Below are 27,383 nucleotides of genomic sequence, written 5' to 3'. Positions count from 1 at the left end.
TCACAAATTGAGTTCACCAATAGACATGGTCCAGTGGACGAGGGTTCTTTGGGCTGATGAGACCAAAATGGTGCTTTTTGTCCATCAGACAAGACGCTATGTTTGACACATACCAAACACTGCACATCACCAAACACACCACCCAAACCACCCACACTGTGAAACACGGTGGTGGCAGCATCATGCTGTGAGGATGCTTCTCAGCTGCCCGCCCTGGAGGGCTTGTTAAGGTAGAGGGTAAGATGAATGCAGCAAAGTATAAGACTTATTTAGTCGCCAAGACAACTATGACTTGGGTGAAGACTTGTTTTCCAGCAAGACAATGACCCGAAGCATACAGAGAAAACTACACAGAAATGGTTTACTGACAACAAGGTGAATGTTGTGGAGTGGCTGAGTCAAATCCAATAGAGAACTTGTTTGAAAAGGGCTCTTTACGCGTGATCCCCACGCGACCTGACATAGCTTGAGCAGTTTTGTAAAGAAAAATGGCATAAAATTCCTATGCCTATCCACACAGACTCCATGCTGTGATTGCAGCCAAAGGTGCATCTACTAAATACTGACCTGAAGGGAGTGAATATCAATTTAAACACCTTATATAGTTTTATTTAATTGACATTACTTGTACTTTGTTTTCACAAACCTTTTTTTTTTTTTTTTTTGTCAAAGTCACCAACTTTTATTGACCATGATTGATTTATTATGGTAATAAAAGGATAAAACATCCAAGGGGGTGAATACTTTTTATAGGCACTGTATATCTAACTCAATTTTTCTGTGAATAGAGGGAGTTTTACTGGTTTAGACATTCATCAAAAAGAATTAGCCTTGCAATGTTACTGTGCTACCCAGGATGTAATTATTGAAGTTAAAATCCACTGCACACGGTTTGTTTTTATATCCTGACTTTCCCATTTAGAACAGACTCCAACAAATATAATTGTACAAGCATGACTTGTTCATACCTCAGCATGCTAAAATTAACTAAGCGAATGTGAAGCTGCTTTTCTGAAAGCAGCTAGACTAAGGATAGCCTTTTAAAGAAAAGAAACATTACTCTACAATTGAACTGTGTTCAATGATCCCATAGTGTCCTGTTGTGAATATTAATATTCATAATATTCATGCTAGTACAGTTAGTTGCATAAATGTATTTAGCCTGTTATTTTCAGAATAGATTGGAAGACATTTGGATTTGAAAATTCAACAATTATCGTGGTTACATGAAATCACAATAACAATATTTTCGCAAAAAGAGATTCACAAGGCCTAACATCTGCCATCAGCATGAATACAGTGTCAGCTGAAACAAAGCGCAGAGAGTTTGTCTCTGACCCTTATTGGCTGTAGCATCCTTGATTCAAGTTTTATTGGTACAACTTTGAAGACTAACTCAAACTTGCTAACATAATTTATTGGCGTATATTACTGTTTTTTTCTATTTGTGATACTGTGTCTGAGCATGTCCTTAAAGAACATAATTATAAGACAGAAGGGCCCCTGTTAGTTATTAGTCACCATTAGCTAAATAAAAGATATGGGTGCATCAGCTCACTACATACAAAACTGAATGCCAGTGGGAGGAGGTGTGTTCTTTGTATGAAGCACCTTTTCAGTAATTCAGCCCAAATGAAGTATACAAACACACAAAAAAACATACAATATAAGAACTGAATTATACAGATGAAAAAACATACAAAATGCACATATATTTACACATAGTAATGTCTTGTCCATTCCCCCGGTAAATTATCTGTCTGTGTCTGTATATTGCTTTCCCTCTGCAGTGCATTCCAGCCACTTGAATTCCATTTTGGCTATTGTGCAACCACACTAAGAGGACTGAATAGTGCTGCATGAGTAATATTTTATAAATAGGTGGCAGAAAATATTGTCTGGCATCCAGCATGATGAATTTTGAGTCATCATATTGAACAGGCCTTTTCTCAGCAATAAACTCACGCATAGCACAAAACTGCTGCTTCTAATCACGCAGTCACACATTCACTAAAACTAAATTGATTCCCCCTACAACAGTAATGCAACAGGCAGAGCACAAGATACAGTACCAGTACAAATACTAATATTAGCACTAATACAGTGATGGAGTGCTAAATAAAAAAGTGCTGAATATGATCCACAGTTTACAATAGGATAGAAAAGTTACATGATTTTCTTATTTGAAGTTATTCCTGGTGACTAAAGCATGAGAGCTTTCTTATCCATCTTAGTTTGTACGTTGAGGTGCGACAAATTTCTGCCAGTGTCTTTTAGTGTGACTGCAGCTACAGTACAACCTACATTTAACCAATTGGAATGCAGGATGAAATGACACACTGATCACGCATTTAGGTTTTACAGCAGATTGAAGACATTCGATTGAGTCTTGATGTGGCGCCTAGTGATGATCACATCATTCCTTCTTGTGTATTGCTCCTGGTCTGACACTTTGCTCTCCATGTAGGCCAGCCACCTGTCATACTCTGCTTTCTGGGTCCGCAGAGCTTCCACCTCCTCGACCAGGCCCAGAATACCCTTCTGCTGCAGCCTGACAGTAGCAACCTCCTTTGTTAGGAAGTCAAGCAATTTTTCTATGTAGTCGTCTTCCTTGGTGGTTAGGGACTACTTAGCAGCATATCCCATCGTCTCCGATTTAAATAAAGTTTTGTTAAAACTCTTTAAGCAAGCAGAGTCCAGTAACTGGTCCTACCAACCTGCCCAATGTTTTTGCTGCTTGTTGTTATTTTTTGTTGCCTGCTGTTCTTTTCTCTCTCCTCTTTCCACTCACCCCAACCGGTCGAGGCAGATGGCCACCCACTATGAGCCTGGTTCTGCTGGAGGTTTCTTCCTCTAAAGGGAGTTGTTCCTCTCCAATCTCCCCTAGTGCTGCTCGAATGGGATTGTTGGGTTTTCTATATAATTCTTTATACAAATATACTCTGTACGGTCTTAAACCTTACACTGCAAAGTGCCTTGAGATGACTTCTGTTGTGATTTGGCACTATACAAATAAAATTGAATTGAATTGAATTTATTGGATCCATATCACAAAGTGAGACTTGTAATAAATTTATAAGATCACAGTCTGTTGGGACCTTTAGGAACAGACAGGAGATGCTGTGTGTTCCGTGTAGTGCCATCTAAAATGAAACATAACTTCATGGTTAGTGCAAATGGTTATTAAAATCAGACAGAACAGTTTGGTAAAAGCAATTTAGCAAACATCATTAAAAGCTGTTAAACTGATTCTGTAACATTTTGGAAATGATTTAAAAGTATAATGGTGCTTTTTGCCCAATGCCCTCAGGCAGCCAGGTTGCCCAAGGGTGCTGGAAGAAGGCCAGTCAATGTATGTGTGTTTGTGCACTGTACTGTAATCTTTAACACAGTTTGTGATCATTCTGCTTGTGTTGCCACAGGTGTGCAGAGACCGCCGATGCCAAAATGCCTCTTTTACCGAGCTGGAGACTTGCATCGCACACTGTCACGGCAACGGGGTACACACAAACACACACATACACAGACTCACATTCATACAGAGTCATGCAAACGACACAGCTCACTTGCTGCAGGGCATGGCTCCCTAATCTTATTGTCACACTGTGTCCTTGGGCAAAGGTGGCTCTTTGCAGTGCTGTCACCAAGTTTGTCGTAAAAGGCAGGAAAATAGATGGTTGGAATACAACAGCAACTGAAGTGATGAACTATTTATTGGAGCGGTACAAGCAAGCCTGAGGCAGATAAGGAAGAATCATACATAGTTTATGAGTCAGTAGCCGAGCTCAGGAGTGGAGTGGGGTTTAAACACTTGTTACTTTAAGAGAAGAAGGATGAGAGACGAAGATACAGGTTATTTGCAGTATCTAGGAACTCAGATGATGAGACAAAATGTATTGATCTGGTGAACTGACCCACTGAGCCATCTTTAAACATAAACCAAGACAGAGATAAATATGATAATGCTATATTGATTTACCACCAGAATTTGGGTCATAATACTGCTCCAAGCTAAAGTTGTTTGTATAAATGTCCTACTATATGTAAGAGATACTGAGCAATGTAAGCAGGTACAGAACACAGTGTGAAACATATAACATGGCTGTAAAGAGTATCTTCGCTAACTGACACCAAATAAAATTTAGATGCTGAGAGGAAGAGATAGAGGAAGTGATGTCTTTTGTATTAACTGACTAATCACTGTAGACAGGCCAAGTACATGGCAGCTAAGGGGGGACAGTGCCTGTGGACTGACAGACTGAGGAGTTGGTCCACAGGGGGGGTTTAATTTCACAACACTATAGCACAATAAATTACAAAATGTTATTCTGTCAAACGTTAGGTCACATGTATATTTTGTAAATATACATCACACCAATTTTATTGTCTTCCAAGTGTTAACTGACACTGAATAAAATTCTGAAATTACCACCAGGGAGATTTCATCTGTACAGAGGAAGTGATGTCTCTTGTATTAACTGTCCTCAAGTGTAAGACAATAGAATTCCAAACTTGGGTCCATTTGCAACCTGCTGCAAGGATAGATAGATAGATAATAACCCTGAGATTGCAGGGATTGCAAAAATACAAAGTACAAAAATATTGACACAAATTATACTTACTAAAAATTTTATTTTTCTATATGCAGAATGGCCCATTTCCCATATATTAGTAGGAATGCACTGGTAATTGTAAGTGCTGTTAAATTATTAATAAAGGCTAAAGTGCCCAAAAAATAATCTTACACATAGTTAGTATTGGATTATAATTATTGATGCATGAATGTGTTCATTATTTATCAATAAAATGGCTTAATCTATTTTTTATAATATATTTCGAATTGAATGATTATGACTAAATTACTATACAATCTGCTTGGTAATCAGCAATAAAGTGCTGTGGTTATAATATGGTTTATATATATATACATATATATATATATATATATATATATATATATATATATATATATATATATATATATATATATATATATATATATATATATATATATATATAGTCAGAGTTGTGCTTTACTGAAGCTCACAACCAAGCGTGGAATACCACTACAGAGAATAGGAAAGCAGGTTTTAACTGGGCTGAATTGTTTATGTTTACTTCCATTTTTTATGCTCCATGTGTGCAAAACAATCTTCACTCTTAAGAAAATTTCAGATCAGCTTCAGGTATTAATTAGCAACAGCACATTCAAATGAACTCAGCTACAGCTGTGCTCATTTACATCATTAGTGGTAGTAAATACCCCTCTAAATGAAAGCATACAGCAATGAAAAATATTCTCCTCTCACAGTAATTTGCAATAAACCTAATAAATCTGCTCGCCTGTGTTTCAACCAGAAACAAAGCTGTCATATATTAATATTAAGTTCTATAGATTGGATTTAAAGCTGTAAACATAATAATATATACTGAATTACTGGTTTGATAGGTACACCTGACAATAGCTCTGCAATTATATTAAATGTGATGGCCATATTGAAAAGGCACACCAGATTGTACCCCAAGAACACTTAATTTAATTTGTCATTTATTTCTGTCATTTCTTCTATATACGGTTCCGCTGGATTCAGAAAAGAACACAGTAGTGTAATGCAATATGGCATTTGCTGTTATTGTTCCACTCGTATGGCTTTTTGATACCTGGGGGTTTCAGACCGAAGCTGCTGACATGCTGACAACTGATATTTTTGTCTGCCAAGGAATATTTGTAAAGCCACAGGAAAATTAAAGCTGTGCTTTTCCCTTTCAAATCTACCAAGTGACAGTTTTTCCTTCAGTTCCTCTGGGTTTCTCCAGTGTGAACATGTGATCTCAGACACAAGTGTTCCATTTTCATGTAGTATTACAGCTTTATTACTAACTGCAATCATGTAAGGTACATTACCACTTATTTGTAAGTAACTAGATAAAATGCCAATCAACTGTGTCATTGAACTGATTTAACTGTACAAAGTCTAGGAATGGGAACAAGAAGAGCTACAGACTAAAGCTTGATCTGTGCTTCTGTGGTAAATCTATGCAGAACCTTCACCACTGTGAGCATTTATACTTGATGGCTGCTGTGTTTATATTGCTCTGCAATTACACTGCCAAATCACTAGTGGTGGAGTTTCTGTGGCACTGTGTTGAGCTTCTTGCTTGCTTTTTTAATACTAGCAAGCTACACCTCACAAACTCCACCAGTGACAGTTCTCATTTAATCAGAGGTTGTAAAAAGTGAAAGGTTGTGAATATTTTTTAAACAACTGTGTACGCAGCATGAGGATGATGTTTGCTGTTCCACGTTCTAGTGCAGTCAGCCTGTAAATTGGGAGTTTTCACAAAAGGACAGCGTCATACTGTACAAACATATAAGACAAAGCATAGATGGCATGGACTAGTTTGTCTTTAAAACTGCTTCTGCATGTAGCTTGTTTTTAGCTGTGATTTTGAAGTGAACCCTGCCGCCATTGAAATTTCAACCCATAGAAGTCTTTTAGGAGTGAGTCTCTGATTTCACCATCCACTGTATAAAGTGACGGGCTAATCACTCACCAGGCTTCATTTGATTAGGATTTTAAATATTATGAGTGAGAGGAGAAGCACCAGATATATCCTCTCCTCCTTTAATCCCCTTCTTCTTCTCTCTCCACGTTTTATGCAGTTTGCCCCTCTTTTGTTTCCTTCTCTTAGTGTGACAGTAGACGGATAATAGAACTGGCTTTGAGTCAGGATTATTCTAAATAGACAGTTTTGTCTTCTTTCCATCTTAGACCTCCCTCAAGTGCTAAAGTGTATTTGTTTTTTTTTTATTTGTTTTTTTTTTATTTTGTATTATCTTTTGATTCATATTGATCCTCAGGCTTTTGGAGTGCACTGGATGTCTATGCAAATAAACAGGACTAATGAGCTGGGGAAGTACCACTCATTTGTGAGAGCACTCATTGGTTTGCATCTTTTAAACATATATTGGAGATTTGATTTTATTATGGAAGCAGCGCAGCACATTTGAGGTCTCAGAGGGCTGATGATGCTGTTATATATGTATCTTTAATGTAAATTCAGGTCATTGCATTCACTTTCATTCATTTTCCTTTCTGTCTTAATATGATGTACATATTTCTGTGGAAATATGATCTTCATAAACAGCAGAAGACATTTACAGAAAAAACCTCATCTGGCCTCATAGCTCTGAAATAAAGGAATGATAAAAATCAGCAAACAACTGAGCGCCCTTCATGTCGACCGAGTGCTAATGGGGTAAATAGGCATGTTAATCACTGATAGGATAATTGCATCTCAATATAACTGGAGCATGGCAGCATTTTTTTCTCATTTAGAGGTGGTGAATTAGACAAGATGTCTGGAGATATTAATCAAGTTTAAATGCTAATCAGCAGGCTCAAGCTGTTTTTTTTTTTTACAAGTTTAAGACAAGTCAATTAAAAACTGTTAGAAGCAATTTACTGTCAAATACAGTGTATTAAAATACTGGAGGTTTTAGCAGTTTACCCTTTAAAAACATGTTTACATGTCATGTTATACAAGTGTGTTATTATTGGTTACTATTCTGTTTTGGGTCAAAAGTATTATTAGTCATTTTTGTTCTTAGGGGCTGTGTAACAATTACTGGGGTGGGGAATGAGGTTGAACTTTATGTTTCACTTTATAAAAACCATTTCACCAGTGTTTCCTTTTGGTTTGTTGTTTTTCAGTCAGCCTTTTACAAACTGCTTTGCTGCTGCTAAATAAGATTTCATGATTTTGAGCTAAAAGAAAATTTATTCAAAAAACTTTTTTAATCCCAGAGGGAAATTGATTGAGAGGAGTTTGGACAGCATCCTCCTCTCTGCTACAACATGTAGAGGGCCCAGCTCCACCCCCAGAACAGAGCCAGCCCTCCTGATCAGTTTGTTTAGTCTGTTAGTGTCTGCCACCTTCATGTTGCTGCTCCAGCAGACTACAGCATAAAAGATGACACTGGCCACTACAGACTCATAAAACATCCGCAGCATGGTGCTGCAGACGTTGAAGGACCTGAGTCTCCTCAGAAAGTACATCTGGCTCTGTGACTTTTTGTACAGTGCAGCTGAGTTCTTAGTCCAGTCCAGTTTGCTGTCCAGGTACAAACCCCGGTATTTGTACTCGGACACAACCTCCACCTCCTCCCCCTGTATAGAGAGAGGGATGACAGGACTCCTAGATTTCCTGAAGTCCATCACCAGCTCCTTTGTTTTACTGATGTTGAGTTGAAGATGGTTGAGTCCACACCAGTCAACAAAGCTGTCCACCACTCCATGGTACTCTGTGACATCTCCACCCTCAATACATCCGACAACTGCAGAGTCATCAGAGAACTTCTGAAGATGACAGGACTCTGAGTTGTACCTGAAGTCTGAGGTGTACAAGGTGAAGAGAAATGGAGACAGACAGGGGACACTGTGCCCTGTGGAGCACCTGTGCTACAGACCACAGTGTCTGGTATTATATATTTAATTCAATTTTATCTCCAAATCTGAATCTGAGGAATGTAACGGATACATTTTAACAAATGAATATGAATGAAATGTTTTTTATAAAATACAACTCAAGGTTCAATCCCCTTTCACCACCACAGTAATTATTACAATCACTAAGAATAAAATGACCTTTGACCTTTTAAAAGTGGTCATTTTGACCACAAACAGGCTCTGAATAATAACCAATAATAATACATTTTGAGATTTGTTTAAAAGGTCAACATGTGACCTGAACTGATCCTACATTTGATTTTATTTATGTTTGACAGTCATTGATAGATGTTTTTTAATCCAATGTAATTAAAAACAAATCATACTAGGAGCCAAATATTTTTCAAGAGAGTTGATTTTTGGCACTAATGGTTCAACTGGAAGAGTTTCATCCAAGCCAAGCTGTAGACGTGCTCCAATGGTGAGACATTAAACATTGTCACATTAACAAGTGTAGCTATCTAGATTACCACTTACAATGGTCTCGTAGGTTTTACTATACTGCAAGAAACACAACTAATGTCTTATTTGTTAATTCACTTCAACCTTTGAAAGAAGTACATTGTGTTACATCAACTTTCCCTTTAATTAAATTTTTTAATTCTTTAGGAGCTGAAGATACTACTTGTTGTATTTTTAAATATTTGCTGGTTCATATTTTTCCAAAAACAATGCGAAATGTTTCCACTGACTTTCTCTCCATCTGACATGAGCTCAGACCCAGACATCTTAAAGCACATCCACGCAGAATTCATTCCTTGATTGACAGGATTATTCCTTGTGAATAAAGTTTCCGTTTGCATTTCTAGCTGCAGTAGTAGATTGTGTTAAGTGTCCACTGCTGGATATACAAAGCATGTCTAGAGTTAGTCACAAAGTTGTTAGTCACGACCCATCTTTGCTAGGAAAGACTGAACATTTGTTGGTTGCTGATTTAACACCTGATTGGTTCTCATATTCTCATTTTAGAATGATTCAGAGTGGAGTTAAATGAATATTTCATACATTGCCTCTGTCCCATCTTTTGAGTGTGTGTGGCAGCGTCTAACTCCAAATGTGCTTACAATAACCACAAGTTAACTTACAAATACAATTAAGTTCATCGGTGAAAAACTGAACATCTTTTCTTTTCTTGTCACACACATAAAGGTTCTAACAGATTAGTGAACCACACATATTTTCTGTCCTACATTTCTGGAGACTGGATTTGTAAAAGTCTTATTGAGGATTTTCATTTCAAAACAAGTCATTTGTTAAGAGTTTATAGTTAAAACTAATTAGTAGTTAGTTGTAACTGGTCAATCTGCAAGTGACAAAATCAAGGATCCATTGAAGAAAAAGTTGTATAATTTTGATGGTTCAGAATGTTTGGCAGCATTAAAATTGCAATCTACATATGTGCCAGGCGGGAGAGGAAAAGCCTATTTTTAGGTATCCTCACAGTAAATAAGAGGTGCAAAGACAAAAAAGGTTGTAGTAGTAGTAGTATTCCATATGTAGTATATGTGAATGTAGGGAATAGTGACTGAGCTAGTGATCTTGGCCACGGAGATACAAACACATTTCTGTGGTCTTGTGGTATACTGTACATTTCAATATTATTAGAAAATACTAGCAGAATGTGCTTTAAGGGGCTTTGCATTAATTAAATAGTGTGTAATGTATTAAATAAAAATTCCCCAGGATGCTAAGTAATAAAATATATCAACGAATACACACAAAGCACAGCCGCATTATATACAGATAATGCAAACATATTTGCACATGTGAGATATCATTGCTCATAATGTCAGTGTTCTGCAGTCTGTTCCATTTATAAGGTGAATATCTAAAAGTAGGAAGGAGGACAAATCCCATTAAAACACATGCAGTGTTTTAGTGTGCCAGTCTGTAGTAAACAAGACATTAGTGCTTCTAATTTAACAGGTACACCTCCAGGCGCTCACACACAGGATTATACAGAGACTGAACAGCCAATCACATTAACAAATGTCTTATTCACATGCTCTGTGTGTGTGTGTGTGTGTGTGTGTGTGTGTGTGTGTGTGTGTGTGTGTGTGTGTGTGTGTGTGTGTGTGTGTGTCTGTGTGTGTTTGTGTGTGTGTTGTTGAAGGTGTGCAACAGCAATGGAAACTGCCACTGTAACCGAGGCTTTGCCCCACCCTTCTGTGAGAAGCCGGGACTTGGTGGCAGTGTGGACAGTGGACCTGTGCAATATGACAGTGAGTGCTTACACACTCACACACACATAGTAATAAGTGGTGTGCTATTGTGCCAAATTGTCCCTTCATCTTCACACTAATGAGATACATTATAAAATATGTAAATGTGTGGAATAATTTTGCATGTTTTAAATCCACACTGCTGTTTGTTGATTTTTAAGCTGTTGCTTCCTTACTGAGAAACCAGAACAGCAACATCATGTTTTAACTTCATCTGTTTTGATGTGCAGGCCACTAGAGGAGGCATTATTTACACAACAGGCTAACTCTGGAGATCATAGGGTAATTGTATATCAAACATAAAGGGATGGAGAGATATTAGTTAGATTTTATCTCCACAGACATGTCTTTAGTGCCATAGAGTTCAGAGACTTATAATGCAGAAATATCCAGGGAGCCTTAATTGATATACATCAAATGCTGAGTTACTATAATTGGCATTATTGTGTAGAAGGGACAGTCAGTGGGATGTGGACAAATCAAAAACACCTGCACAGACAGTAATGAAACCTGATGTGGTACACAGGCATCTGACTGCGGTTGCTCTGTGATCCATGAAATTATCACATCTCCAGGACAATGACAAACAGCTAACCGAAGGCAGTGATACTAGCGTAATGTAACCATGCTTAGTATATGCACGTGTCTCCACAGGTCAGGTTGGGTTGGTGGCGGGGCTCCTGTTTGCCTTCCTGGTGCTCCTGCCTGCAGTGCTGCTGCTCTTCTACTGCTATAGGATCAAGACCTCCTATTACCACAAGTGGCTTTCCCAGAGAGAGAAGAACAAGATTAACAAGTACAGTGTCCATCGGTCACTCTGCTAACGACACACGTCATACACTTTACAGGAATTCCATTCAAAACAACAACTTTTTTGCTTTTTTGTCCATGACATACCATTAATTTAGAAGTCTGAATAAATTACAATACAAAATAGCAAAATCTGAAATGAACTCAAGGCTAGAGATTTAGATCGGGGATATTCTAACTTGAGTATCTCGGCAACCTTCCGTTTATTTGGAGCATCTGTTATGCATGTCGTACTACGCATACAGCAGGGCAGAATCAGACAGTCTCAGCAGGAGGTTCGAAATCACCACAACAATAGCAGAAAACAGTTATTGAGTTTTCCACAGCTACCTGTATCAAACCTGCATTTAGATCCTTATTTTCTCTGACGTGATCTTAACATTAGCCTCTGTTGCCGTGGCTTCTGTTTATGTTTTGCAAAGAAATGTCATTGTCAGTCATTGGTAATTAGTGTAACTAGTGTTCCCCCTAGTGGCTAACCATTTAAATCCTCCAGGGATACATGACACTGACAATACTTACTTGACACAAGTCAAGACATGTGATAGCCACTCGTTTTTCTTTTTGAAACTTTTACAGATAAATAGACCAAAATCTTTAATAGAGAGTAAACACTGGCAGACGAAGTAAACTTTAAATGAATTAGTTGTTTCTACTCCACAAAAAAAGTCCCATAAAAACAGTAACTTACACTTACTTATGTTCAGTGCTCGGATTCTTTTGAAATTTGAAAAAACGGTGTATTATTATGCTTCCCAAAATTCACACATCACAGTGAGGGAGGAAATGTGTGGATGGAAAAAGGAATTTAGGAAAAGGAAGGAATGGGTGTGTGGTGGAAGAAATGAAGAAAAGGAAAGAGGAAAGGAAGTGTTGAATTACAGGAAGAAAGGAATGGAGTGCACATAGCTGTATCTGCTGGCGCTCCCCGCAGATCAATGTGTACACCATCTCTACATCAGCATAAATGGTGGCGTTTTGTGCCGCAGCTCACCTCCATCAGAACCAAACGTGTGTCCTTGTGTACCCCGGAGCTTCCTTTATTAGCGCTGCCTTATACCTCACACAGAGAGGCCTGCCTCATCATAATACTGGCAGAGTTTGTGCCTCTGAAAATACTCAAATCTTCCTCTGTGATTTACAGAACAGAAATGTGTCTGGAGAGAAGCCAGCATTACAGCAGACTTTTAAAAACCCCGACCTTCCAGATGAAGACAGGGGGAAAGGCTAAATACTGGTGATGTTGGGTCTCGGCAGGATTTTACAGTAACTGCTGCTAAAGGGAGACAGAGAGGAGACAACTGAATAAATGGCCAACGATATGGAAAATTGAGCCACTAATTAAAAAGATTACTAATGGCAGCAGTTGCAAAAAAAACCTTCTGCTTTTTTTTTTTTTGCTTGTTCCGTGGCCAATAGTTTGGGTTCATTTACAGTTCAACAGTGGATGTCTTGAGCTGATTAAAGGCCTTTCTAAGCATATACTGTAACATCCAGTGTGCTTACAAAGCTTTCTAATCAGCTAAGAGCCTGCAGTATATACAAACACTGAGTTTGTTAAGTACACCTCAAAGGTCTAATTCAATCCAGTGCAACAGCCCTGCAGTAAATCTGTCCGCTGTACAGCTTCTGATATTTAGGTTCAGATGATGCAACTCATTTGAGACTGTAATTAGTCATGCAAATGTATTTGACATGGAAAAGACTGTAAATTAGTTAATTATATATGGCTTTCTTTGAACCAAAACAAACTCAAGACTATAGCCACCACTCCACTCAGTGCTCTTCCTGTCCTGTTTCTGAAACGTTAATAATAATAATTGATACTTTATTAATCCCCTTGGGGAGATTCTTGTGGACAGGCAGCTGGATTTCAGTGGAGTACAAAGTCAGGGTAATCCTGACTGTTGCTGGAATCACACAGAGTTTATTCCCATGTGTGAACACTTCTGACACTGTCAATCAGCCAATTGCTACAGCAGCACAACTCTCTACAACGTCCAGACCTGATTTTTCCAACATATTAGCTACAATGTCATCAACAGACAACACATCTAGTCCCATTTTCACTTCAATATCGGGAAGATGTGTAAAATATTAGTTATTTATTATATTTAGTTTATTTAGAGACTTGAAAAAGATTCAAGAAATAGTTTTGGGCAATATTATCATGCGTTAATGTGCATTGAAGTAGACAGACCTACAAGAATCCGCCTCAGGGTAGGAGAAGGCTAACATTGGGTAGACAAAACAAATCTACACTAGAAAAGTAAAGAATATAACCAAACAAGGTTTCTAGAACTGCCAGTCTGTCTCTACAAAGCCATCTGTGTGGCAAAGATCTCACAAATAATTGGAGCAGGAACAAATGTGGCTCTTTGAGAGGAAAGGAAACTGACTCGTGCCCTGCGCAGCACTGCTGTCACCTTCTCTGATACAGCTGAGAGGTAGCAGGAATGAGCCAGCAGGTGCAGGTACACAGCTGTTTGATGGAGAAAACATCCATGAACAGCGCGACAAAACTTGACCTCAAGCGTAACACACTTGTATTTCTCTGAGTGCGATTAGAAGATGGATATCTGCATCGTTCCCTGTGTGTCTTAATGCTAAGCTCAACACGGTCTGATGCCAGCTCCTCACAAACATGAGATTAATGTTCGTCTTCTCATGATGACTTCAACAGGCTTTTGTCATGACATGCAGCTGTTCCATTACTCAGTGTTTAATAGCTGACACAGTTATGTGAATGCCAGTGTGTTTGTGTAAAGAGCTGTTATGGGACTTGTCCGCTCAGTTCAGTCTGACAGCCTCATCAGAAACCAGCTCCCCGGACCCTGAGCTGAAACATTTAGTGTATCCTTCATGCCCTCATTTCCTTTCACATCAAGCTGCTGGATGAGAAGCTTCATGTTGACTTGTCTTCTGTCTCTTTTCCCACCTGTGGGCCAAAAAGAAAAAAAAAATCAATGTCAAATCGCGAAGAGTGATGAAGCAGAACAACTTTTAGGTGTCAGGCTCTGGTTTATTTTCTGTCTGTCCTCATTTCTCTGCTCAGGACGGAGGCGTCGGTGGAGAAAGGAAAGAACGGACATCTGAATCCTGCCTTTCATCTGAAGGTGGTCGGACCAATCAACAAAGCTAGTACCCACAAGGGGGTGAGCGGAGTGTGTGTGTTGTAAAGAAAGAAAAACGGGAAGGAAGTGAGGAGGGTGGCAACTGTTCTCTTACAGTTTAGAATGGACCATCCATGAAGCTGACCTTCATATTAAATAGCCTCATTTTACAGCAGCTTGTTATACTGTGTGACCAGTGTGCCTCCTCCCACATCCACTACACTCAACAGCACGAGTTCACTGTGCCTTCAGCGTCATTTCATCATGTTGTTATTTCCTGGTTTTTATGTAATTGGATGGGTTAGCTGATCAGAGCTAGGGCACATTTATCACTGGCAAGGAAAGAGATACAAAATGTGTAAGAAAGGAGACAGAAAGTTGAAGGAAAATGGTTTAGATGGTATTTGGTACAGTGTGTAGTTAAATGATCTTTTCAGCAAATATAAAACCAGTGAGTCCCAGTGAGACCACAAGATCCACAAGTAGAGGATAAATAGGTAGGGTTAGGGTTAGGGTTGCCATTATTCAAGGCTTAAAACAAGCACATTAGAAAAGAAATCACAGAATAATTCACTGATTGATCTCCATGAATAGGAATAATACTGCAAATATATTTTCCATTAGGTTTTTTAAATTATAACAAGCTCACAGGAAGCAGCTTTACCATTATCAGCCCAGTCCATGAAGATAAGTAGATAAGTACAAGTATCCTGAACTTTACTCTTTTTTTTTTTTTTTTTTTTTGCTCCAGTGAAAACACAATGGCAGTGTTCTTAATGAGCTGTAACTGGTTTCCTGTGAACACTGACTGCAATGTGGAGCTTGAATGTAATAGAAACATTTCTTGATCAGTATGAAAAGGTCTGAACTTGGCAATTGTCTTTAGATGTTAGCATGCTGCACATGTTTGCCACAGGCAACAGATACTATAGCTGGAGGCTGAGGTCACTGCAGCAGTAGACACGTCTGTCAGACAAGTCATAAATCCACAAAGCAGAAAACAGATTTGTTTTGTGGTTCTGGTTTTCTTAACCCTTTCAGTGAGGTATTTTTCTCATTTCAGTTTCTGTTACCTTTGTTCTGAATTTACTGTAGCTTCCTCACACCAGCAAAGAGGTCCTGCCTCTCAGACCAGGCCCGGTGCCCAATGGCACCCAGCCAGTCAACATAGTGCGACCTCTGAGACCCGCCCCAGCTGCCCAGGCTGGTCCACAGGACCTCAAGGCCGTTCGCCCACCTCTCCCAACTGGCAAGCCTCCATCAGCCCCACCCAAATCTCCACAGACACCACACAGACTGAGCCCCCCCAGGAAACCTCTACCCCTTAACCCAACAAGATCTCCGCTGGTAAGAGCCTTATTAACTCTTTTGTGAATCGTAAATGAACAGGATTTGATTTGCAGAGTGTAGCTGAGCTGTGAAATGTGCAACAAACAGACCACAAACATATGTACAGTAGGATCTTAAGGGACTATCAGTTCTTACCGTTTAACATTAAGAGAGGGAAATAAAGTGTAGGTTTGGTACGACTGTACACGAAGAGTTATTACAGGCAGTGACATAAATGTTCATTCAAAATGCAGTTTTTTAATCCATAAAAACATGTGGCTTCTGTGAGAAGAGGACCGTTATTAAACACTTAATGACACTGAGGTTATTATTTATTAAGAATAATGATGCTGCTTTTGGTGTGTCAGATCCAGCTATTTTGTCCCTAATAAATCAAACTTTGATTGCTCACACAGCAGAGTCATTTATTAATTTACCACGCAGCCTCAAATCAAAGGAAGACATTCATGCTAATTGCATGTTTAACTGTCTTTGTTGGAGTCATCAATGGCACCCACATTAAAATACTCAAAATGCCCCAAGCACCAATAAGGGCACTTATGTAGATTGAAAATGTTATCAGACGCCTTTGGGACCTGAATGAGAGTGAGTCACATTTCATGATGAATCTGTGCAGAAAAGTGCACCTCAATACAGAAGAAGGATATTAAGCATATGACTAAAGCTTTAACTTGCTCATTCCAGTATTTCTGTTTTCCACTACCTGAAGTTACGACTTTTAAAAAACACCTACAACACATCACAGCAAGAAGGAATCGGGTTCAAATCTACGGGTCGACTGTGTGCCTCTCTGTGTGGAGTTTCCATGTTCTCCCCACATGGGTTCTCTCCAGGTTCTCTAGCTTCCTCCCACCATACAAAGACATGCATGTTAGGTTAGGTTAGATGAGGGTTAACTGGTCACTCTAAATTGCCCATTGGTGAGAGTGTGTATGGTTGTCTGTCTCTGTGTGTCATCCCTCCATGGTGTACCCTGCCTCTCACCCAATGACAGCTGGGATAGGCTCAAATACCCCCGTGACTCTTAAAATGATAGGTGGATGAATAGTGAAATCACTGAACTCCTCACTCTAGGAGTGTTTTTTGTTCTGTATTTAAGTATGTAAGTGATCTGATGATAGTTCTCTACACAGCAAACATGAGCTGTTAATAGACTTTATAACATAACTGAACATAACTTATAATGTAACCCACAGATGCAACACACCACAGATAACATGAAAACATTATGGGGTAGTTAGTTAGAGGGTTATTGTCTCAGTTCTGTCCCACAGCGTCAAGACTTTCAAACCGCATGCTCCAACAGTGGTTCACATCGCTTCTGGCTGCAGCTAAATGTCTAATTTGTAAATTTAATTCAGAGCTATTGCCACATACACAGAGCTAATGAGAAAACTGTTGGACTCAGCATCAGAGCACTTCTCAGATGAATTACAGAGATTTCTTCTGAAGCCTGAAGAAATAATAAACAAAACTGCACTGTGTGTTTTATCTGATTTCTGTCTTATTGATTTATCCTGCAAAACTGCTCTCATCAGAGCTCCTCTGTGAAGTGTAAAATGCCTTTAAATTAGATAAAGTTTTAAATGCCATACTGCTTTTCTTGTTGGTGTCAAATATCCAATATTTTGTGTGAGTTTACTCTGATCTCAGAGCTGAGCTGTAATGGTGGTGTTTAATCTGTTACCTGTGTGAAGTGGGACACAAGTTCCACTTATCAGCTAGCTGAACAGATTTAGGAGACGACTTGGATCTATTCCAGACTGGCAAAACAGAAACTGGAATGGAGTCTTTCTGCCTGCTGTGTCCATGTGCCAGGGATTTCGAGTTGTGCTCCATGTTGGTCGTGATCCCACTTAGAAAGATGTCCTTTGGTCCTTTAGGAAGTGACTGTCTTATCTCATGTCACAGTCTAGTGCAGCATTTCTCACTTTCTCTATTCTGACACTTCTGGTTGCTGTGTCTTTATGTACGTTTCCATCTGAATATCCAACAATCTAAATGTCAATATCTCATTTTCAGTTGGCATCTGAGCTGCAGCCCAAAAGATCCCCGTTCCCTCCTCAGAGGCCTCTCCCCCTCAGCCCAGCCAGAGGAGCCTCCCCCACAGTCAGTCCAGCCCGGACCGCAGTCTCCAAACCATCTTCAGGCCTGCTGGTCATGATGCCCCCTGCAGTAGGACCCAAGCCTGTAGGCAAAGTCTCAGCCATCCCCCCTCTGAGAGTTCTCAGGTGGGCAAATAAACAACACAGGCACGAACACGAAAGAGGTTTTTACTTGTGAACAACTTGGGACACTGACATTACAGAGCAACATAGTTTGGCAATAACCAAAAAAGCTCTAAAACAGTTAGCATCAGCAGGAAAACCTACACCAACATAGAGGTTTGTGTTGGCGTTGTTTTGTCTTTAGGAACTGGTACTTAACAGATGACACGAGCCCATCCTGCCATAGACATTGCTGCAGTTCAAATAACATCCTGTTTATGAGCTATCTAGATAATATAGAAAACCAAATGGACCATAATTTGTGTATTTTCCCTGCCATTCATGTTTGATATCTTCAAAAAGCATTTATTAACACCGTTGCAAACAGTACTCAGGGTTCATACAGCTTCATGCACCAATGCACACTTGTCAGCACAGGGCATGCTGGGATCTGTGGAGCCAACATACATCACAGTGTGCATAAGGGGGAAAAGCAAACAAATGGTGAGCCCCTTTGGTGTTCCATAAGATAAGAGCGCCTTATTAGTAACGCGAGAGAGATGAAAAATACTTTCAACTTCATCTTCATTTCTTTCTCTGGGATTTGCAATGAGAGATGTTCACATGTAAAGTAAATGTGTGGAATGATTTCACCCATGGATACATAAAAAACATGAACCGTGCTACTTGGTCTCAGAAAATAAGACTTGGTCAAGTCGTATTTTCCAGGAACAAATTGAAGGAGTCTAGTTGTCAGCAGATGAAAAGGCTGGAGCAAAGTACACAGTACAAACACAACTACACTGATCAGAATATAAAATGAAATGAATAATATGACTTATATATACAGTATATACTTCATCTAGTGACAGGCTGATGTGCAACTATGGATTACAGTTCTGGTCCCACAGTAGAGATACTTGTAACAGATTATTTCTACATTTCCATTTCTTACTTTACTGAAATTGCAACAATAATAATGATATCTAGCGACACAGTTGCAGATTGCAGGCATGTCATTACCCCAACACCCTCCACCTCTCTCTTTCAAGCCTGCGAGTTGTTGTTAGGTTCCATGTCATCATCTACGAGCACACTGCGATGTGCAATGTGTGAAGTGATGAGGTTATTTTAGATTCGTGTGATAACTAAATTCACCAAATTCACCAAATTCAAGCTGAGATTTCAGCTCCGTTGGTAGAGCAGTTGTCTATCAACCCCACTGGTCCGAATCCTGGTTCCTCCTGGCTATATTTTGAGGTGTCCTTGGACAAGACACAGAAACCCCACAGTAGCACCATCACCCACTGCAGCTGTCCAAACAATAATTTGGATCAATAAAGTATGTCATTATCATAATTAAATTCCCTCTTTAGAGCCGACCTACTGTCATGGTAGCCTCCATCAAGGGGACCTGCTCTCAAAAGGCTCATTCTGAGCTATAGAAACTTTGAGGTGATCATACACTAATGAAAACTGAATTATGAATACTATACTGTAGGGCTGTATTAAAAATATGCTAAAACAAATACAGTCCTGCAATAAATCCTCCTTCATGTTGACACTGTTTCAGTTTTGAAACTGTGTCGATTCAACTTTTAAAGTGAAACTTCTAAGTTGGAGTCACAGAGGTAACAGGGGGTAATAGTTGGTGTCCAGGTCTTGTCACTCACTGCAAGGAACCACTCACAACTACAGAGAATGGGGTTTATGCTAACTTTTTCCCTGAGGCAATGTAGATTCAATGCCTACAGGTGGCTGTGTGCATTATGAAAAGGTAATGAAGCAGCAGACCTGAGAGTGACCACGCTCTGCTAGTACCACGCTGCATTACTTCTGCACACCGTGCAGAAAATGCATGTTTTCCCCACTAGCAGAGCAAACTGCATTATTAGTCTCTTTATCAATGTGTCTGTGGGTCTTAAAATCTTAAAGAGCGCTGAATTCAGTTTTTGTTAAGGATTTAGAAGGTCAGTTCTCATTTAGCAGTTCTTAAAGTCTTACAGCAGATTTTGTCTCTTGCCTGCTGTAGGCAGTAAAGTGGATAATAAAATGTTCTAAACTAAAAGTGGGCTTTGTTGTTGCAGTAGATTCTGCTGCACGAGGATGTTCCTCTTTATGGAGTTTCAGCAATCTCAGAGCTGTAGCAAACACTGTCACTACACTGAGCTGGAAAAGCCAGGAATCGTATTCTAATATCCACCAACTTTCTTCTGCCCATCCTGTTATATTGATTTAGAGGCGTATGTCATGCAGCCAGGAAGTGGAGAGAAAACTGTGATCTTTGAAACTTTGACTGTATGATTGTTAATAGACAGTGTTCTACTGTATGTTAAAGTGTAGTAGGTCTAAGCCACAGGACCTCTGTGTAAAGCTGTGCTCTTTTTGACCATTATTATCCACAACGGGGTTCATTCAGATTCTCTGAGGGGAAATATGTGGAATGATTTCACCCATCACTTGTTTATTCGTGATAAATGCAAACATGAACCATGCTTTATGTCTTAAATTGAAAGATTTTGAATATCAGCAGGTGAAAATGCTGCAGCAAATTCACACAAAAACACAAATCAGCCACAACAATAAAACTGGTGAAGTGGATAATATAGATGATCATGTTACTATGGTTCCTGTGAAGAGGTGGGACATGCTGCAGCAATAGTCAGTGTTTAAAGTTGATGTGTTGGAAGCAGGAGAAATGGGAAACGCAAGGATCTGAGCGACTCTGACTAAGTGTGATGACAAGGAGAGAAATCTGTATACAGTAGGAACACGGCGGCCTCCGTGAAAGGATACCTACTCACTATAAAAGACTCATTAGAGCTGCAGAAACTGCAGTGACTCTTACTTTCAGGCGATTACACACTAATGGCAACACATTTATGAAGACTATATCCCATCTGTGCTAACAGATCTCTCTAGATCTTGCAGACTGCACCTTTAAGTAAATGATCTGAGCAGTTCTTAAACCACTGTGATGAAGCCGCAGCATCATCTCCTCTACCCACTCATCGCCACTGCTGCTAAACATGCTTAACACACATCCTCAGTGTGTGTGAACCATATCACTTAATTTCTTCCCGGAAAAGAACTTTTCCACTGTTACTTTCTTAGTACAATACTAAACACACGGAATTAGAGTAAGTTTGTTCAAACACTCAAGTAGCCATAGTTTGTTTTTGTTTTTAATATCCTGAGATTCCAGCTTGCCATAAAAAAAACCGGGGGGGAGCTCTGTCTGTAATACTGCCTCACAATATTCCTGCTTTTCCTTTTTGTGCTGTGTTTCTCTTCAGAGAGGGTCTGAGCACACAGTTCTTTATCAGCCATCAAGTTTCACTTTTATAAATGACAGTCCCCCAGTCCCAGTAAATAGCTGACTTTCTTCAGATGCTGAGTCATGCTTTTTGTTCTATACACATTGTAAACATAGTAAAGGTCAGGTGGAAAACCTCATAGTGATTAATGTTCAGGTTTCATAGCTCCTGAGCTCCTGTAATCTAGCAGATGGATCAGAATGTCTCTGCATCTGGTTCTCTCCGGCACCGAGAGCAAATCCTACGTCAGATCTGACACTTACCTCCAGCTGCTGGTGTAAGTCTAAGTTCAGAGACTGGGTGAGTGGGAAAAGCAGGAGCAGCCAGTAGCAGCCTTTACAAATCCCCAACTGTCTTAGTGTTCAAAGAAGGATTTAGCTCTGCATGCAGAGCAATATAGCATGTTCAAAATCAGCATCTTTGAAGCGCGCTTACTGATAGGTGGTATTTGTACTAGTAATACCCAGTCTTACGACAATGGATAGTTTGTAGCAAGAAATTCTGAAGCAGCACTCACATCACATCTCCATTGTCTGGAAAAACATTAATTACATTAAAAACATTCATACATGGATGTATATTTGGATTACATATAGGTCATATAGATCATATTTAAACTATTTATTTATTTTTAAGCGACTATAATTTCTAAAACAAATGTTCGACATACTACAAAAAAGCCAATGACTGTCAGTGAACAGGTATCTGAATATTGTTTAAGACTCCCTCTCCGTGTTGTTAAATTCACCTAATAATTTGATTCATGACTAAATACCTGCAAAAAATACAAGGCTCCCATCAGCCTCAGTTGTACTTTGAGTTAATTTTTTTTAATTTTTAGCTTCACCGTGTTAGTTTAGTATGACTCTATGTCTGGATTTGATACACACACACTGCTTTTCTGTTTAGTAGGTTAAATTTGTTGTTGGTTTGGTTCTGCATGTGGGATAAGTTGACATTAAGAAAAATATAGAATGTTTCCAGGCTTATTCTTCTGACCTCAGAGGTCAGTATGGTCCGTACACTATATCACTTTAACCTTTAACCCAATTGGGGGACTTTAGGGCTCAAGGGCTTAAATTAGTACGTTATTAAATGAGTATATCTCTGCCACCACAAGGTCTATTTGAATACTTTTTGTGTCATAGTAAAGAGAACACTTGTGAAATCTGTTAGGATGTCTGAATATCAAGCTATAGGTTACTAGTGATGGGTAAATAAAGACGGCACAAAGAATTCATTTATTTAAAACTTTTCCTGCTCTTTCCAGACCGGCCAAACCAAACACAGCCTCACCTCAGCCACGGAAATGACCCCCTGCCCATTCCTCCTTCTCCTCCTCCTCCCTCCAACCTCTGAGGAGGCAGCAGCTGACAGCCTATTTGCACTAAAGAGACTTCTGCTTGTGAACTACAGAGCTGTCGCACACACCGCAGGTGGACAACTGCAAAGTCAAAACTAGAGATACGAATGAATAAACGGGACTCAAACCAGTTCAGACTCGGAAACAAAACCATAGCCCCTTCTCTCTTTTTTGTTTTCAGCCCCACTCTCCTCCTCCCAGCGCGCTAACGTTAACCACAATGACGCGGTTTTGCACGGAGGCCTTGCAGACTGAGACAAGTGTTATCGCTGGGGGACGGTCACATTTGCCAAATCAGTTTTTTTTAGGATTATTGTTTTGTTTTGTTTTTATTTCTTATCTGTTAATGCTGTTTGTGAATAAAATGCATTTTGTAATGACTGTTTTTTGTTTACAGTTTGTTTTTATGTCACATTATGACTTATGTTCTGTGCCAAAGAGGTCTCTTTGTACCCAGGGTGTGTCCCGAAGGCTTGAAAATATCCTTTTATTATGTTTACCATAAGTCATCTCCACCATATTTTAGGTTTTCTAATTTATTGTATAAGGAATGTCTAAAATACAAATCTGGAGAGGCCAAGGCCTGTAAGAAAGGAGAGCCAATCACGCAGCAGCTTCTTTTCAACACTGTTTACATGGTGGAGGACTTGATGGATGAGTGGGGCTTGCAGGACACACCCTGGTTATTGATGTTAATTTGAATATCTTTTGCTGTGTGTTATGACTTGTTATGATTTGTTACATAAAATATTTTTACAAAATGATCAAGTTTCTTCCATCCTATTTTTTACATGTTGTGACATCCAGTGGGTGGGTTTGAAAGGAAAGAACTGCAGAAAGACGCAGTCAAATAATATCTCAACAAAATAATATCTCCACAAAAACACAAATCAATACTTCCGTAAAGATCAAAGAGCTTTGTCAAGAGTGAGAAGACGGCTCTGATGAAGCCATAATGATAGTTGTGAATCATTTTACATTTAACAGGTAAGTTATGGAGGTATACAAGAGGTATCCAAATTCGATCCAAATGAAATGCTATGGGTTGCATTGTGGGAAATGTAGGATCCAGTGCTCTTTACTTAGAAGGGGTGGCTGCCAATCATAGGATTGGTGATTCGATTCCCAGCTGCCATGTCACATGCCAAAGTGTCCTTGGGCAAGATACTGAACCCCAAGTTGCCCCCAGTGAGTCAGGTCAGCTGCATAGCAGCTCTGCCATCAGTGTTTGAGTGTGTGTGTGAATGGGTGAATGAGATGCAGTGTAAAGTAGTAGTAGTAGCAGCTAGGTAGAAAAACGCTAAATAAATGCAGACCAATTACCATTTTACTTGCCAGTTATTTGGATTGTAACACTTCTTCCCACACAGTGAACACTATTGATACTGCAACATGTGCCAATACAGGTTCACAGTATGCAAATAAATATGCAGCGCTTTCGTATTGTAGTAATTAGCAATTATTTGTTATTACTCTTATTTATAGTCTTTGGAGATGAAGCAGCACAAACTGAATCAAGCAGCATTGGTTGACATTGGTGGGTAGTAAACAGTAGGTACCAGGTTTTGACAAGGAAAAGGAATGCATTGAATCAAAAAACATGATATTTCTGGTTCTTCTGTGTCTATTTTGGCAATTGAGAGTCAGACAAAGTTTTCTTCTTTTTTATGATTATTAGAGAGAACTAAGGAGCTGCAGCCTTCATGGTCTGTGCTTCAGTAGATAAACAGCTTCAACCTAGGTTCTGTAGTTGAGTGTTACAAACCAGGACTGACAGGAACCAAACAGGTAAGAACAAAAGGATGTTTTATTAACAAAAGGGCAGGGGTCACAAGGAACTAACAAACACTAACAAAGAATCAACTGAAAGAGACCTGAAAACACGGTGGAGAGATGCAAACAAAACCATAACCAGGCAAAAAGACAAACTAGAAACTAACACCATCACAAAACAAGACAAACAATAATGGAACAAAAATAAACTCACGAACAAGAAGCATACAAAGTAGCAATGAAAAACACCGTACTACTGTGGACAAAAACTGACAAACTAGATGTTCTAAGTAACAAACAAAAATCACTGCAGAGGCAGGCTAAACGCAAACAAACCAACATACAGTACAAAGCAAACAAGACAAAGCAACAACGGAAAATGCACTGCAAAAGGCAGGCAACTCACAAAAACAAACTCACAGACAAAACCAAGGTCCAACAAAGTGCAGTCCAAAATGAAATAAACAGGGTCCAGAGTATCCAAAAAGACTGACGAACAAGTGGCATGCTCCATGAACAGTGTGCAATGTGCAGGGTAGTGTGAACAAACCAGCAACTGACTGAGGACTGAGGGGTGCTTATAAAACAGAGGGATGCACAGGGGCAAAGGGAGGAATTGTAACAGTTGAGGGTTGGTCTCTCCATTTTACCATCTACCTCCCCAAAACATGTTTCACAGTATAATGAAGAATTGAGTTAATAAGTGAGACCTATAAAAATGAAAAAAAAAGAAGAATATCTCTGAAGTTTACCCTTCCTAGTGCTTCTCTTTAGCAAAACAAGGAACTGTAGTACTTTTTGTCCCACAGCGTGTCATGATGATCGCATAGTGCCTGCCTGATAAGCAAGTATAAAGGTTTACATCGTGGATAGTCTCCGCGCTCACCTGCTCTGAATGGATTCTGCTCTGTTGGAAATGAGATATGTGCGAGAGGCAGCTCTCTCCTCCCGGGAGACTAATGCATTTGGAGAGTCCACGGTTCGAGTGGAACGCTATCGGACAGCGAGGAGGAATGGCCTCATGGGGAGATATATTGATGTAGACGTTTTCCTAGCCCATTACCAGGGCGCCTAGCGCCCAAACAAACCTGTGGGGTGGATTCTGCGTCACACGGCAGACGTGATCCAAATGAAAAGAGCTGAGTTTTTCCAGGACCACTGTCTATAAATCAATCTCTCTAATGCCACAAGCCTGAGGGAGGTGAATAAATACACTAATGTCTGCCTATAAGGTTGGACAACCTTTGTTATTTCATTTTCACACATCTAAAATCTAGCCTAAAGTGAAGCACTAGAGGTGGATCTAGACAAATTTAAATGGGGTGGCATGAGGTTTTGGCAGGGTGGTCAGGGCTGGATGGGGGAACGATTTCCTGTGGGTTAGTGCTACTGTGCATGTTTATTTTATTTTATTTTTTTGTGTTTAATTGAGTAGATTCATTTGACGTTAACCACCAACTGTTCTAGGAAAGATATCAGCTTAAAGTGTCAGAATGTACAATACAACACGAAACATACGTACAGTAATAAAACCAGTCTCCTTACTTAACCTAAAAACAAGATGTTGTTAACCAGTTACCAAACTATTAGGGTTGAAAGTGGGGCAGCAGCTAGGGGGCAAACAGTACAGTAGGAGGGTGCTGCCAGCCCTTACCCTCTATCTACAGGTGCAGATAGTGGGTATATAGTTCTTCTTTCTGAGAAACTCTGTTTCAAAGTTTCAAACAGGTTTTCTTGTCCAATGTGAAAGGTTTTATCCTTTTAGGGGCACAAATGTGTTCTGTAAATGTCATGGAAATGTTTCCCATGCAGAGATGGATGTCTCAGTCTGATAAAGCCAAAACAGAAAATGTCCAAGGCAAAAAAAAAGGTCAAAAGATTTCAACCGCAGCAAATTTCATGTAAAACTGACCTGTAAATGTCAGGAACAAGCAGTGGTACGTCATGTCATCCATTTTTTGTAAGGCAGAACCTTTTTGCTGTGTGATATCACTTTTGATATGTTGGAGTCACTAACTGTGTTAATAGCATAATCCCCCATCATCTCAGCTAATTAATGGGTTTTACGTACTGTAGACCTCAGATGGAAAGAGAGAAAACTTTGTCATGTAGGTAAGGTGGCCAGTGAGCTACAGATCAAAGTAAAAGTGACTTCACCAAATGACCAAATGAGACACCTGTGAGTAGTCTACCCAAGGCTGAGCTAAGCATGGTTATGTTATAGAAACAATAATGTCTCTCAATGCCCTTTAATTAATGTGTTAAACTCACACTCACTTTCTTTGAAAGCGCAATCCTCAACTCTCTAGTAACAGAGGGCAGCGAGGTGAATGACTCTCTGTGGGTGTATGGTGCTGTGCATGTTTGTCACAGCTACTCTTTTATATCATTATCATTATTATTTGATTTTTGTATTGAACTGGGTAGAAACCAATTTTTCAAGGAAGACTAGCTAAAATAGCAAGTTTCATACAGTACAGTTAAACATGTAAAACACCCCTTAAGGCGCCATAGGTTTGAGATTTCGTGTCTTGTTCAGGGGACACTTTGACATGTGGCCAGGAATTGGGGGGAACAGGGAATCGAACCACCAACATGGTGCCCTACAACAGCCCTACCAACTGAGCTATGGTAAAGGTTTTATTAAAGCTAAGCACAAAAGATGTTACACAAGCTTCTTAATTGTGGGGGCTCTAAGATGTTATCTCTAATCACAGA

General features: G+C 39.5%; 1 protein-coding gene across 1 annotated transcript in view; it reads left to right on the top strand.

Moving 5' to 3' along the window:
- adam19a (ADAM metallopeptidase domain 19a) overlaps positions 1–23,656 on the top strand; it is a 133,725-nt gene extending 110,069 nt beyond the window's left edge. Inside the window, exons 17-23 of the mRNA XM_026353444.2 lie at positions 3,423–3,500; positions 10,624–10,732; positions 11,387–11,528; positions 14,598–14,697; positions 15,751–16,002; positions 18,028–18,236; positions 22,800–23,656. Coding sequence (XP_026209229.1) covers positions 3,423–3,500; positions 10,624–10,732; positions 11,387–11,528; positions 14,598–14,697; positions 15,751–16,002; positions 18,028–18,236; positions 22,800–22,842 — 933 coding nt within the window. The 3' untranslated portion in view covers positions 22,843–23,656. The remainder of the gene's footprint in view (positions 1–3,422; positions 3,501–10,623; positions 10,733–11,386; positions 11,529–14,597; positions 14,698–15,750; positions 16,003–18,027; positions 18,237–22,799) is intronic.
- Positions 23,657–27,383: the final 3,727 nt, after the last annotated feature.

The sequence above is a fragment of the Anabas testudineus genome, chromosome 18, assembly GCF_900324465.2.
Source record: "Anabas testudineus chromosome 18, fAnaTes1.2, whole genome shotgun sequence".
NCBI classification, from domain to species: domain Eukaryota; kingdom Metazoa; phylum Chordata; class Actinopteri; order Anabantiformes; family Anabantidae; genus Anabas; species Anabas testudineus.
This window is presented reverse-complemented; position numbering and strand designations above follow the sequence as displayed.